This window comes from Anopheles arabiensis, chromosome 3, assembly GCF_016920715.1.
Source record: "Anopheles arabiensis isolate DONGOLA chromosome 3, AaraD3, whole genome shotgun sequence".
NCBI classification, from domain to species: domain Eukaryota; kingdom Metazoa; phylum Arthropoda; class Insecta; order Diptera; family Culicidae; genus Anopheles; species Anopheles arabiensis.
Window position 1 is genome coordinate 38,215,044 of NC_053518.1, and position 14,866 is coordinate 38,229,909.

The following is a 14,866-nucleotide window of genomic DNA, read 5'->3' on the forward strand; positions in this document are numbered from 1 at the left end:
TTATTTTGTTACTGTCAAGATTTTACATCAAATCGTCCGTAATATGAAACACAAACTGGAAACTGTAAAAAAGGAAAAAAAATATCGTTTGGAACCATAGTTCTTTCCAACAAAAGACAAACGTGACTAGCTTAGTGAAAACAATAACTTCCCAACATACAACCCAGAACCAAAGGTGCGAAACCTTTAAATTATTTTGAGTATAAATAAAACCAAGTCCGATCATGGCAGGTCAGATTCGTTCGGACTGTTAGGATAGGACTATGCCCATCCAACATCTATCGACTTCTCATTTAAAGAATTTACTTATGTCCCCCTACTCAAGATAAGGCCTCTAAACTGCAACGTTTCCAGTAAGGGAAACCTCCTATAGGTTTCTATGATCGCCTAGACGATCAAGTGTCGAAAGTCCGCTTCGAAACAGTATCCTCAGTACCCAAAAATCGAACATACCACAAAGCCTTTCTGATATAACTGATTATATAGTAATTGATATCGATAAAAAAGTGGCGAAAAGAAGTATGGGAGTTTTTATAGATGCGCAGGGTGGCAGTTCGTTCTGCTCAAGACTAACAGATAAACAAAATAATTCATGAAAAACTAAGCCTAACTAAAGTAGTCTTGACCTAGCAAAAAAATAAAAGAAAAAAAAAACATAGGTCGAGCGTAGAGACTATCATAAACTTAATGAAAAAAGAGAGTAAATGAAAACTAAGAAGAATAATTAAAGATAATTAGAAGAAAAAATACGGTTACGGAAAGAGTTAAGAGAGGAGTCGAAATCAAAGAGATAGTAAAAGTGGTTAAACAACCTGAAACAGGATGGAAGATGATCATTGAAAGAATAAAAAGTATGATGTGTTTCAATTGACAGAGGATCACGTTGACGAAGAGAACGAGAGGGAACATACAGCGAGATGGATGAGAGTAAATCAGGAGCATCAGTAGCAGAAAGTAATAAGCCACCAATAAAACATGCCTGAAACACTTGGCGGCGGAAGCTTAAAGAGTGAAGATTGAATAACTGCAATCGCGTTTCATAGGGAGGTAGTGAGGCAGCACCGAACAAACGACGAAAATCAATCCTGGTAAAGCGGCGCTGAATGCTCAAGAATAGGCCTTACCAGAGCACAATAAAGGTTTCTTAGGAAGCTTTGATCTCTAAAAATAGAGGTAAAACGTAAAATAAACCCAAGGGTTCGATTAGCTTTTAGTAGAACTTCATCAAGCTGCAGTTTAAAGTTAAGACGAGTGTCGAATATAATACCAAGGTCACGGATGGACATAACACGAGAGAGGGACGAGTTAGAGAGAGTATAGATAAATAAAATAGGAGAAAGAGAGTGAGAGAAAGAAATAACAGAACATTTTTCAGGGCACAGGCGAAGTAAATTGGATGAACACTAATGAGCAAATACTTTGAGGTAATGCTGAAGCCTCAAACAATCAGAAGAAGAAGACACATTTGATCATAGGAAAAATTTTGATACCAACCGCATAAAGGAGATGACCATCAGGAGGTAAAACATTACAAACATCATTGATGAACAAAGAAAACAGAAGTGGACTTAGCACACAAACCTGAGGGACACCTGACGTACAAAAAAACTCCTCAGATAAGTACGACCCGGTTTCAACCCTGCAAGATCGATTACTTAAGTATGAGGACAGCCAGCTAATAATGCCATCATCAAAACCAAGTTTAGATAATTTAGCTAATAGTAAAGAATGAGGTAAACTATCAAATGCAGCATTAAAGTCAGTGTATATTGCATCAAGTTGGGTACTGTCCTCAAAAGATCTAAAAATGGAACCCTTTCCGTTGTAAGTTCGTAGGCTGAAATTTCAGCCTGTCAGTTGTTTGCATTGTATAGCAGTTTTCGAGCAGCTATCTAAGTGAATAGAATATACAGATGGGCTTATCCCAAGGTGTATGAATATAGAAGGCTGATTTTTATCGCTTTTTCTTCTTAATGAAGATTTTAAGAGTGTTTTGAGTATTTGTCAAGCCTCCAGAAAGCTTGTTTGAACAAAAGTTTTCATCCATTTTGTTAAAAAGTGATATTTAAATTTGGTTTAAAAAACATACTATGAGACCACCTGGACTACATACACATTGATTCTAGATTCCACCACGTGACTTATTTAATGCACCTTGGGGTAAATGTAAACAACACCGTGTTTTCGAGCAGGTACTCGAATCTAATTCTAGCTTTGAGGCTAGAATAATCTAGACAGAAAATTGCAGGCTAGTTGTGTGTGTGGTTTTGTATGGAGTGTTTACTGTATTAATACGGTTATAGTTCCGCTTAGACGCTTTTAAGACGTTTAGTTCATTGAATATATCTTCGTCAATACCGCTGATATCTCCCGCGTTAGATACAAAACATGTTTTACGGTTTCTGGATATATTGTTACAAAATGTCATGTATATACAAAATACTGCGGATTTTCAAAAAGTATTAAAATCCCAAACACGCTGCAGCGCCAAGTACAGGGCGTTCTATCGTTTGTGTGGTAGTGCAGGTGAACGTTTTTTGTATTGCGGACCGTGCAACGGCGCACGCTCCAAACATGTTTGAATGCATTTTTCCACAATTGAGATTAAATGATAAGTTGGAATTTTTGACAGCATGTTGACCGCAAGTAAAATGAGGTATGGAGGAAAAAATGAAGATATACAAAAGTATACATTTTTTATTTATTACCAAATGTGAAAAATGTTGTTTTTAGTTCGATTTTTTCTGTTTGTAATAAAAAAGATGCTAGAACAAGAATGGAATATTTGGGGCCTTCACGATTCTAGCTAGTTTTTTGTATGGAGTTTGACAGTTGGAGGCTGAAATCATGTAAACACTCCTTACAAAACCACACAAAAAACTAGCCTGCAATTTTCAGTCTAGATTATTCTAGCCACAAAGCTAGAATTAGATTCGAGTACCTGCTCGAAAACACGGGTTTGTTTACATTTATCCCAAGGTGCATTAGAGAGATCTGGTGATGGAATTCAGAATCAAAGTGCAGGTAGTCCAGGTGGTCTCATAGCTTGTTTTATAACCAAATTTGAACATCACTTTTTGACAGAACGGGTGAAAACTTTTACTCAAACAAGCTTTCTGAAGGTATGACGAATACACAGAACACTCTTAAAATCTTCATTCAGAAACAGAAGCGATAAAAATCAGTCTTCAAAATTCATACACCTTGGGATAAGCCCACCTGTATATTATACCCACTTAGATAGCTGCTCAAAAACTGCTATATAATGCAAACAGCTGACAGGCTGAAATTTCAGCCTACGAGCTTAAAACGGAAAGGCCCCCATTGTTGTTTTATTTTTGGATAAAAGTAAATAATATTTCCGACCGCCCTTGCCCCACTGTGTAGTGGTGGTTTTCGCTGATGCCACTGAGGTGAACAGCATCAGTTTAACAACAACACAACACAGCAACAACACTTTACATTCACTTTTTTGCACTGTACAACCAGAACAAGAGCAGATGTGTGGGAAACAGATGAGAATCAAATTCGGGTACCTGTCAAAATTCCAAGGCAATCTCAAGGTCGGCATGAATGGGGAATATATATTGCCACTAGCGCCCTGTTTACATGCCAGTCAGTGCAAAGCAGTGCAAGTGTAAGGATCAACAAGATGTGGTGGTTTTGGTTGGTGGCTTTGGTGCTAGCAGCCCTCGGACTGTGGCAGGTGTGGATCGTACAGCGCCATCGGTTTGCATCCCACCTGCCGATGGTGCAGCCGTACTATCCCATTATAGGGAATGCGCAGCTTTTCATCGGAAAGTCAAGCGTTGATCTGTTCAATCAGATACTGCAACAGTTCCGGCAGTATGATGGTTGGTTTAAGGCATGGCTCGGTCCAAAGCTGGTGCTGGCTACCTCGCATCCGGACATCATGAATGCAGTACTTAGCCATCCCGATTGTCTGAAGAAACCGTTTTTCTACGACTTTGTGAAGCTGGAGCACGCAATCTTTGCGGGACACTGTAGGGACAGAGCGTGATGAGGAGTGGCAGTGGGAGCATTGGTGAAAATTAAGATAAAAGTGATGCGTGTGTTTCTTTTCTGTTTCTTTCTCAGATCATTTGTGGAAAACGCAACGGAAAGCGCTCAATCCGACCTTCAACACGCGCATATTGAACAGTTTTATTCCGGTGTTTGTGCAGTGCTCCAGGCAGATGGTGCAGCACATGGAGCAAAGTGTGGGTGACGTCGGCCGGTCGATATCCATCTTCCCTTTCATAAGCAAATGTACGCTGGAAATGGTGTGCGGGACGACGATTGGCTGCGATGTGATGGAGCAGCCAGGCAAGGAAACGTTCATTGAGAATGTCGACCGGTAAGCGATGCGCATGGTCTGCAACCTGTTCTCCTGTTTGCTGTTTTAAGAAAATTTTGTCCTTATGCTGTCCTGTTTGTTTAACCACAATCCATTTTCCTTTGTTTCCCTGTCTTCGATTTTTACATTTCGGTTCCTGTTGTTCTCGTTTACTCATTTGCTGTTTACTGTTTTCCTTTGTTGCCCTGTTTGCCGTCTCGACGTTTTGTGCGAGCTTTTTCAGATGGTTCGAGCTCGTCGCGAAACGTATGGTCAGTATCCATCATTACATCGAGCTGCTGTATCGGTTTTCGCGCGACTTCACGGAGGAGTCTGAACATCGCTCATCCTGCTTTCGTTTCTTTGAAACGGTTAGGCCTCTTGATGGTTGCAGTGAAATTGACGCTTACAAAAATAATCACAACGGACTGTATGCTTTATTGAATAGGTAATTGAAAAGGCAAAGGCTCGCATAAACTCTACCGCCATTGAGGATGAGTGTGAGGACTACAAAAAGCCACTCATATTTGCCGACCAGCTGTTGGCGGCGCAGCACAACGGAAATGCCTTTACCGACATCGAAGTTACGCACAATATTTACGCGATGATAGCGGCGGTAAGTGTGACGAATCGATGGTACAAAGCATTCCTTATGCAACCAGCTCAATAATGGTTTCCACCGCAGGGCAATGACACTACTGCACTTCAGGTGACACACACCTGTCTGTTCCTTGCCATGCACCCAGCGATACAGGAGCGCGTGTACCGCGAGGTGATGGACGTGTTTCCCAATCCCGATCAGGACATTGAGGTGGAGGATCTCAAGAAGCTGACCTACATGGAGCGCGTAATCAAGGAGAGCCTTCGGCTAGCCCCGTCCGGACCGAACATTGCACGCCAAACGATGAAAGACATTGAGATAGCTGGTGTACACTTACCGCGTGACAGTTTGATAGTGATGAGCATATTTTCAATGCACCGCCGTAAGGATGTTTGGGGCCCGGACGCGGACGTTTTTGACCCAGACCGGTTTCTGCCGGAACGAAGCGAAGGCAGAAGCGCGAACGTGTTCATACCGTTCAGTGCCGGTGCGCGCAACTGTATCGGCGGGCGGTACGCCATGCTTAGCATGAAGGTGACGCTGTCCAGCATATTGCGCCGGTTGCGGCTTCGCTCGGATCTGCAAATGAATGATCTGCAGTTTCGGTTCGGCCTGACGCTGAAGCTCGAGTCTGAATATTTAATAGAGGTAGAGAAGAGGATGTAGGTGCAGTGTGTGTGTGTGTGTGTGTTTGTGTGTGTGTGTGTGTGTGAGAGAGAGAGAGAGAAAGAAGGAGAGAGAGAGAGAGAGAGAAAGAGAGAGAGAGAAAAGAGAGAGAGAGAGAGAGAGAGAGAGAGAGAGAGAGAGAGAGAGAGAGAGAGTCGAGCAAAAGCGATTGTTCCTCTGCTGCTCTCTTCCTGAAATTAATCGAACAATGTAATTTATGTTTATGTTGAGAAACAAAGTGCTTCGTGTGGGTAAATGTCAAGTGATAACTTGTTAAAACACGCCAGAAATTGACCAAGATACTACCCAGCAACCATAACGTGAGTGAATGTTAGACATAAGAATCTAGTTGAAGATTTGATAAAATCTCAGTTGCCTGCATATTCTCAGCAGTGCGCTTCCAATAAAGAGATAAATCATGATCTATTCACACGCACTGCAACTGTACATGCACGCACACACATTCAAGCGCTTATCCTTAACCCACTAGCAGCATCTAGGGGAAGGTAGGTAAAGACGGACACTGCGGGTAAGATGGACACTTCTCATAAATACATGAAAAAGGTAATTTTCGAGTAATTCTAATATGTAGAATCCAAACTGAAGGTAAAACAACACATTTGAGAACATTTTTGGCATAATATATATAAAATTGTTTAAATCCACGAACAAAACAAATTTTCAATCATGTGCACCCCCCCCTCTAATTTGACTACTGCCGATCTTAAGCTCTACAACTTGTATTGTTTATATTTCCGGGAGTTTTATTTCATGAATAGGTTGTCGTGATCATTAATGAAATACTGGCGAAAGAACTAGAATGGAAGCAATACAAAATATTGTTTTCTGCTGGTTTAAACATCCTGACACCAAAGCGGGAAAGACGGACACTTTGTTGTAGGGAAAGATGGACACCGAATTTATTGATTTATTTTACTTCTCATATCAATTGGTGATGAATAGATTTCTTCAAATACCTTAAATAAGGGCATTCGCAGGCTATAAACCAATCAGCAACTAGAGAAAGTATTGAAATAAGTGAGAAATGAAACACCGGTCAAAATAGTAGCCCTTCGTTTTGCTATTACTCGCTCGACGCTGATGAGACGCTTCACGAAATCCAATATCTTCTCACGACTTGGACAACTTTGAGCAATAAAAAGATGAGGCATTTATACGACATTGTTCAGGAATGGATGAGAAATTCTATGGGATTACAAAAATCAAATGTTGAATTTTACCATGGTGGAAAATGGATTAAACTATTAACAAGTTCCTCATAAATACTGAGGTCGTGGACTTTTTGCGGAGTAATTTCCTAAAAGGAAGTTCTAGACTGTTGTTCTGTAAGCTGGAGCAACGTTAGCTGCGCGATATGTCCATAATGCTTTAGATGCTGCATTCTACGATATATTACAAGCGCCGTTTACAATTCCTAAACTCATGGCTGAATGAATCGCCGTTGCAATAGACCAAGAATTGGTTTATAAACGTACCAGGACGTGGAAAGCGATAGAATTTGTTAAAATACTGTAAAACTCTTCACTTTCTAACCTTTTCTACAGGTGTCCATCTTACCCTTCATGGTGTCCATCTTTCCCATATCAGGTGTCCGTCTTACCCGAACATTTCAAAACTGCACGAAAAAAACATGTTTTTCATTCATGAAAAAAACGCAAAAATCGATGGAAACTTAAAAGTTTTAACACATTTTCTGATAAAACATGAGTGTAAGATAATGTATGCACATTTTCATGGTCGTTGCACTTAATAATCCCTAGATTTTTACCATTTCCCTTAACGTGTCCGTCTTTACCTACCTTCCCCTAGAGCGCATACAGCAGCGCAACTATTACGACTCAGTTGCATTCGAATCGTCAACTTGAACAGAATGTTTGCAATCGTACAAACATCGTACAAAAGTCACCGGTCAAACTGTTCCAGAATGTGGTGCAACCCAGTGGTGGATCAAATGGTAGGCGGACTAGGCGGCCGCCTGGGGCCCCGGCGATCTGGGGGCCCCGTAGATCGCTAGTCGATAGTATGCCGTATGTATTACATGTATGCCGTATGGTTACAGTACTAGCGACAAGGGCCCCGGAAGGATGGAAGTTGGGGCCCCGAAGCTGGCGAATCATTTGCACCCCCCACCCCGCCAGCAAAAAAATAGTGCCTGTGACTGATTATTGCAGGGCCCCACGGCATTTCAAGTTTACTGTTCAATCTCCCTTCAGCAAGTTCAGTGCCAGTATCAACTCCCCCCCCCCTTAAAACAACTCGTCCTACCGCCTAATACCCTTAATCCGCCACTGTATGTCAAATTAAAGAAAAAAATCGATAAAATGATAACAAGGAAGGTAAGGTGGTGAGCGCTCCTTAACGCACAGAATCCGAACAACCAATGGACAGAGGTTTGTGAATGGTTTATTTTTCGGTGGGTTAAAAACGAGTGGCCAATGTTGAATTACATTATAAATGACAGTTCTGGGTTGCTTCAACACGTTCAATGTTTTAGGTTATATTATGCCCATTCAGTTCGAGAACGATTATGGGTCGGATATTTCAGCATGACCGCAAATGCGAGGTACATTGCACGCTCCTAAAACATTTAAAGGATATTTACAATCCCAATAAGATCTACCAAGAAGTCACCCATGTAGCCTGCGCTTTTTTTGCCCCTTTTCAATAAATACCTCATGTTTATGGACCCGAACGAAGGACTAGCAGTTTATGTATGTGTAGTTTATATAGGAAGGGTAACACTACACCACAACAATTGTGGAAAGTTTGCACAACTGAAAGGATATTTCTCATGCAACAAGCTAAGTTCAACGATTCAGCATAGAAAGGGGTGTGTTTAAAGGAAAAAAACAAATACTTACGATACTTTTTTTGAGTTTCGGATTTTGAAAATAAATACAGGACATACGAAAAAGTAGAAAAAAGGTTTTACGAAAGTTTTAGCGCTTATTCATTCAAGTAAAAAAAAAAACATTTTACTTGTATTCACTAATTTGTATGTTTATTATCGTTTATAATACTTAAAAGCATTATCATTTTGCTAATATTCATAATATTTTTGTCTGGTCATGGAAGTATAGACTGGTTGGAAGTTATCGACGATCGATAGAACAACATTCCTCGGCATGACAATACATAAATGAACTCTTGGTAATTATACTATACACTCTCTACTATACACTCTACTATACACGTCTCTTACTGTAGAACTCATCATGCGCAAGCCTGTTTCCTGTGAAAGAAAGATAATTGCAAAATGTTTAATTTCATAATATGAACTAATGCTATTAATTCGTGACGTTATATTTTTATTTTATGCTTTTTAAACCAGCTTTTTTAAATTAAACAGCCAGAAGTCAAATGCTTTGTACTAATACTATTTAACACATGTGGTCTAGATAGCGTTCAATGGGAAACTATATATTCCTACTATGTATTCCAACCTTCATTCGTAGCGCTATTAGTTGGTTTGAGTTCAGTACACTTACCTCACATTCCTCTGCATCCTGTACGTGCGCTATAGCCTATCGAAGGCAGAGCGAAGGCAAACACCATACCAAAGACAGTTTAGAGCAAGATACTGTAAACGACCTTTTGGTAGGGCAGCCAAATGGTTTCAAGCACACCAAACGTTTTATGGAGCGAGCAAACACCCATTTGTGTACCAGCACACGTGGAGTGAGAGACACATTCAAACCAGAGCAATATTAGATTTTTGGCAATTTACTGAGAATCGTTTACTTTCCTTTTTGTGCCGTGTTCTTTGATTGCGCATCGTTGGGTTACCTCCGTGTGCTAGTCGAGCACAGAATACATTGTATGATTGGGTAAAGTCCGTACTCAAGTGTTCTACAAGAATTTCAACAATTTATATGTGTGTTTATTATTAAAAATGTATTAACAAAAGTTTCAGAGGGATTATTAAAATTAATTAAATATGTATAACAACAATTCATCTAAGATGACACAAAACATTTGTCAGTAAAGATGTCTGCTCTATCTATATTATAATCAATGCATGTTCAAAAAGCTCTTATCCAATTTACTTCAAATGATCTAATGTTTAATTTAATGCTTTTTATAGTGAAAGTATGAAATAGAAGAATTAAGCAAAAGTTTTAATTTATTTTCAAAATTTATTCGTCAATAATTCAAAAATTCTAATATTACAAGAATGACAACAAAACTAAAGCCTTTGTACGATTTACGACTGGATTTGGATCGATCAACGAGTTTTAATTATTGAACTTACTTAACATTACGGTATTATTGTTATAGCTCAACTCAATTCATCCCTATCGCCCATAATCAGTTCCCAACCACATACCCATATTCTGATTCCAATCGGTTTGGTCGTTACTGGTTTCGCGTTTCCAAAATCCAATTCATAGCGCCTCGCGTGGTTTTTCACGCTGCTAGCATTCTAACCATCCTAACCAAACGATTGCTGGGCTAGGTTTAAATCCTGTCTGGTTAATTTGTAACAAAACCGCGAACCATTTGTAACATTAAACTCGCTTTCCCATTTTGTGCCATGTTTAACATAAGTGAGAATGTGCCGGAAAGCCGTTGGCATCAAGCAAGTGAGCAAATGAGATTACACTTGTTTCGAGCGATTTAAGGCTTTACTGCTTATCCAGCATGTGTGCATGGGTAAAAAGGGATGTGAGGTGGATGAGTAGAGTGCTGTCAGTGTATTATGTAGCTCAGAGCTCATTTGTTACATTTAACACATTTGTGCGCGTTCAACCTGATCCTTGGCAACTTGCTGTGCTGTTGTTTGACGCCGGTTGGTGTAGTGTTTATTTTTACTCTAGCCTCGGTGATGGTGGCCACTGTGCCTAAAATAATACAGGGTGTGTCAATCAAAATCATCCTCGCACCCTTAGTGTTGATTCAATTATCAGCATTGCACAATGGAGTAAGGGTGAGTGAGAACTGCGGTTTTGGGAGTCTAAATCGGGCTTGGATTTATGCAGCTATCAAGCGGATTAGCCGTCATACTACACCGTCAATCAATTGGGATAGTTGAATGAGTTTTAAATAATGTACTGTATTAAAATGCATTACTTTTTATAGTTTTATAGTGCATTGGATTTCAAGTTTTGAATATTGCACAAAAACTGGGGAAAACTTTAGCATATAGCTATTTTAATAACATGGCAATAAGAAATGTCACTTTGTATGATGAAAATTAATGCAAAAACTCTTTTACTCTTAGCTTTATTGTTTCTAAATTCTAACAATAAATACATCAATGGAAGGATATGAGAAATTTCTTGAAATTTAATGTTCCATCTCTTACTGTAATAGCAGGATATAATTCGTTAAACATATTGAAATCAATTGTATTACAGCTTCAGCTAGCATCCAAGATTAGGCCATCTCTATATGCTGTTTGTTCTGCGTCATAAAACTTCCACCTTGCAAATCTTATTTTCATCTTCGAAACCCATCTTAGTTCGTCCTAAATCAGAACCCGACGGCGGGCTTGCGATAGGCTCTGTGATTGTGCCGAGTGAAATGGTCCTGATTTTGTGTCACGTTTTACTACCCAACTCGGGCGAACTCTTTTGACCTCCAGGATGGGTTCCAGTAATTTCGTTTCCGAGACGTTTCTTTCCACTGTTCTGCACTGGTGCAGAAGGGGCTATTGATTTTTCCATTAAACTCAGCGCTTTAATACAAACAACTATGCGAAAGAAACACAAGAACTCAAACTGCCATAAGAGCACGTTCAAGAGCAGTGGAACGTATCTGCAGATGAGAAACGAACATCTTTGGCCGATACTTTAACGTAAGCGTAGAAATCAAAAGCCTGTTTTCTACTTTTATTTTCTCTTACAGAATGTTCATATTTCTTATCCATATTTACATTATACATTAACAGAGACATTCTTGAGAAAATCTGTGATTTTGTTCACATAAGCTATACATTGAGGTATAGATAGATAGATAGATAGAACCAGAAGAAAATCTCCTTTGTATTCTATTGCACATACCGTCCAAGGGGCGAATCAGACTAAGCGCGGAAGAAAACGAATGCGCTTTATCTCAAACCTTCATTTTTCCGAGGCGTCAGAGCAATGGATATAAAAACTACCAACCATTCACTAAGCTGCGACCTAAGCGTATATTGTGAAAGGAAAGATTGAAGAACAAAAAATCAAAAAGAAAAAGCTCGTTACATTTTGAGCAGTTTTATGTGACATTCAGACTATTATCGTTTGTTTCGTTGGTGGCAATCACGATACTGATGTCCCATTTCACATGGCTGACTTTAATGACGGTGATTTGGTAGTGGATGGCGCGAGGACAGGAATGTAATGAATGATGGATTTTCCAGCATCCATGTCCTCAACTTTCACTCTATTTATGTTACACAACGTTCAGTTCAGTGGGTCTGTGATACGAAAGCATAAGAATGAAATAAAAAAGAATCGGGCAAAAATGATCTGCCAAAAACGGTTTGAAATAATTACACGTAGCGTTGATATCGTTATGTCTTCATACTCATGCCAAAATCCATCCAATACATACCACGCAGACAGTATCAAAAAGCGTAAAGTATTATAAAAACTGATTTAGCGTAAAGCAGAACGAAAACCCTAACATCTCGCTGTTTTTTGTTGTTGTTATGCCATACCCGGACCCAACTCAATCTAATGTTTGCAATCTGATTCCATGCTGCCGCGTATTGCTTCCGAGAGAAACATTCAGCGCTGGCAAAGCTCCAAGGCTATTATGTATCATTGAACCTTCCGTTTCCTTCCCTACATGGTGGAAGCATTGGCTAGGCAACCGCTGTAGCGGGGAGTCGCGTCACAAACGGCGAACCAAAGCCGAACTGAACGCCGAGGTTGAGAATCAGAGCTCATTTTATGAGCATATCCGGATACGTGTGTTTGTGATAGGAGCGCAAGAGTGGAAAAAAGGATGAAAAGGCAAGGCGCAAAGGGGGAATCGCTTTCCTACCCACACGTTCATCCTACGAAAAAGGTTACTGATGATGATGATGATGAAACGCAGCAGTGAAAAACGGTGGAGTGTGTGGGAATATCAATATGTATGTATGTATGTGTTCCGTTGTATCATCATAGCCATAATCATCGTCTGTTCCATGATGCATACTACCACAAGCTCACTGATAGCAATCATCAAAGTGAGGCGTAATCTGTACATTGCTTCTATGCGGAATGGTAGGTTTTTTTTATCTCTACCCAATTCGTTATCACACTCGCTTTCCGCCTTCGGATGGGATAGGTTGGGTCGGACACGAGGCAGGAATCTCTTCATAAGAGCTTCTTTGTTGGGGTGATTTCTGTGGAGTTGTTCCGCAATGATTAGATGAAAGGGAGTGGAAGCAATGAGAAGCGTAGTTTGCTATCCATTTGCACTATGTATTTCTGCTCGTTGTATATATAAACAGACACGGCGGAAACCAGCGCAGGATGGTGATGTTGAGCGATTCCATTGAGGTGCCCACCTCCAACAAATCTCTCCGTCTGCTCTCTACACGCGTCTGTACATAAGCGTTCGAGATTTCTATGGATACTGATTTTTCCCCCTGCGCAGGAACCAGACCGTGAAGCCATTTTATTGAGCCACGCGTCACGTCCTCTGTGGGTGTATGGAGTTGCGAGTTATATGTGTGTGTGTGTTTGGGGGAAAAGAGCGTTGATTTTCTTTTTCCGCTGTGCAGAATGGAATTAGAAAATGGAATCTTGCTCACCGTGGTTCATGAAATACATACTGCCAGATATGGTGGATAGAGGCATAGAGGTAGACGGTCAGTGTTGGAGGGAGTGATAACGAATCCAGACAGACAGAGTGCGCCACAACTTTTTTCGCTTTATTTTGAATTGGTCCCTTTTTGGGACCGTAATTTCAGGCGGAATCTGAATCAGAGATGGTAGAAATCCGTTAAATTTAGATAAATAGTGACAGCTGGATTGCGCTGGGCGATGAAAGTGCGATGGAAAAAAAAAATCGTTTCTCCGCATTCAAGAATGTGGACAATAATTTAAGGTGTAGATGTTTGGGAGTGTAGTAAAAGGCTGGTTGTTTATTTGAAGGTTGTTTTCTCTTATGTAGCTATCACGATTTTATCAGCAATCATTTAATTGAATGGTTTTACGGAGAACGCTTTTACGTATGCACAAAAAATAATGTTAACCACGTTTAATTTTAAATGGTGTCTATCCATCGCAAATTTGAAATTAATTGTCTTTCCTTTTATTAGTAAATTCTAAGCGATTTCAAATGGATGACATATACTCTGCAAAGGCGATGATTGCATTTATTTGCAAAGCTCTTCCCAAAATAAACAAGAAACTAATATCAAAACATAGTTCTGTTCCTTTTCATTGTCCACATATAGAATGGTTGAGTTATAACGCTGATAAAAATACATTTTTTCAAAGATTAGCGCCATGTTTAAACACAATAATAACTTACTCTAATAATACTCTCAATAATTGAAGAATTCTAATTTATTGACGATTTATTGGCAACTTTGCGCAATGACTAAACTAAAAACATGTCACACAAAAAAAAAAATCATGAAATCAGAAATCAAAAAACATACAGGTATTTAAATGAATATTGGTATGAAATATATGAACATAAAGTAATATCTCGCACATGCGCCGTCGTAGCACTCATCAAATCTCCAATCAAATCAAATCGAATAAATACTGTTCTCTTCCAATCATGAGATTGTTCTTCGTTAAATTGGAAGCGTCATTGGTCTAGAATATAATGATTGTATAGGGGAACACGAAAGGAAGCCACTTGTAAAACACTTCCCCTTGTGAGAGTAATGATAAACTTGGCAGAATATTTAGAAAAGTTGTATGAACCTACGGTGGCGTACAAACGAATCACAAAAACCAATACATAACTCAATTTATGTACCTAACCTTACACTTACACAGTAAACAAAAATGCTTACAGTTAGTTCAACAAACAGTACGGGTAAAGCAACAAGAGAGGAATCTTACTCCAACATTGCATTAGAAAGATTTGTTTTAAGCTTGCTCTAGTTCAGGGCTTGAGTGAGCAAAGTAGGTAAATGTTAAGCAAATTATGCCAGCTGAGGTATCGGTGCATCATCAGGTTCCGTATCCTTCAGAATGCCACACGAATACACGCTACATACATTTTATCCATTTTCAAAAGCAAAAACAAGTGATGCAAATGGGCTTCGGCCCTTCGTTAGCTTATGTGAAAGATTGTATAGC

The 14,866-nt window shown here is 39.6% G+C and overlaps 1 protein-coding gene across 1 annotated transcript; it reads left to right on the forward strand.

Annotated features, from left to right (window-relative positions):
* The first annotated feature begins 3,531 nt into the window (after positions 1-3,531).
* Positions 3,532-5,650, forward strand: LOC120901996 (cytochrome P450 4C1-like). Its single transcript, XM_040310418.1, has 5 exons — positions 3,532-4,004; positions 4,099-4,357; positions 4,581-4,707; positions 4,785-4,952; positions 5,022-5,650. The coding sequence occupies exons 1-5, from the start codon at positions 3,653-3,655 to the stop codon at positions 5,601-5,603; spliced, it is 1,488 nt and encodes a 495-aa protein (XP_040166352.1). The 5' UTR covers positions 3,532-3,652; the 3' UTR covers positions 5,604-5,650.
* Positions 5,651-14,866: the final 9,216 nt, after the last annotated feature.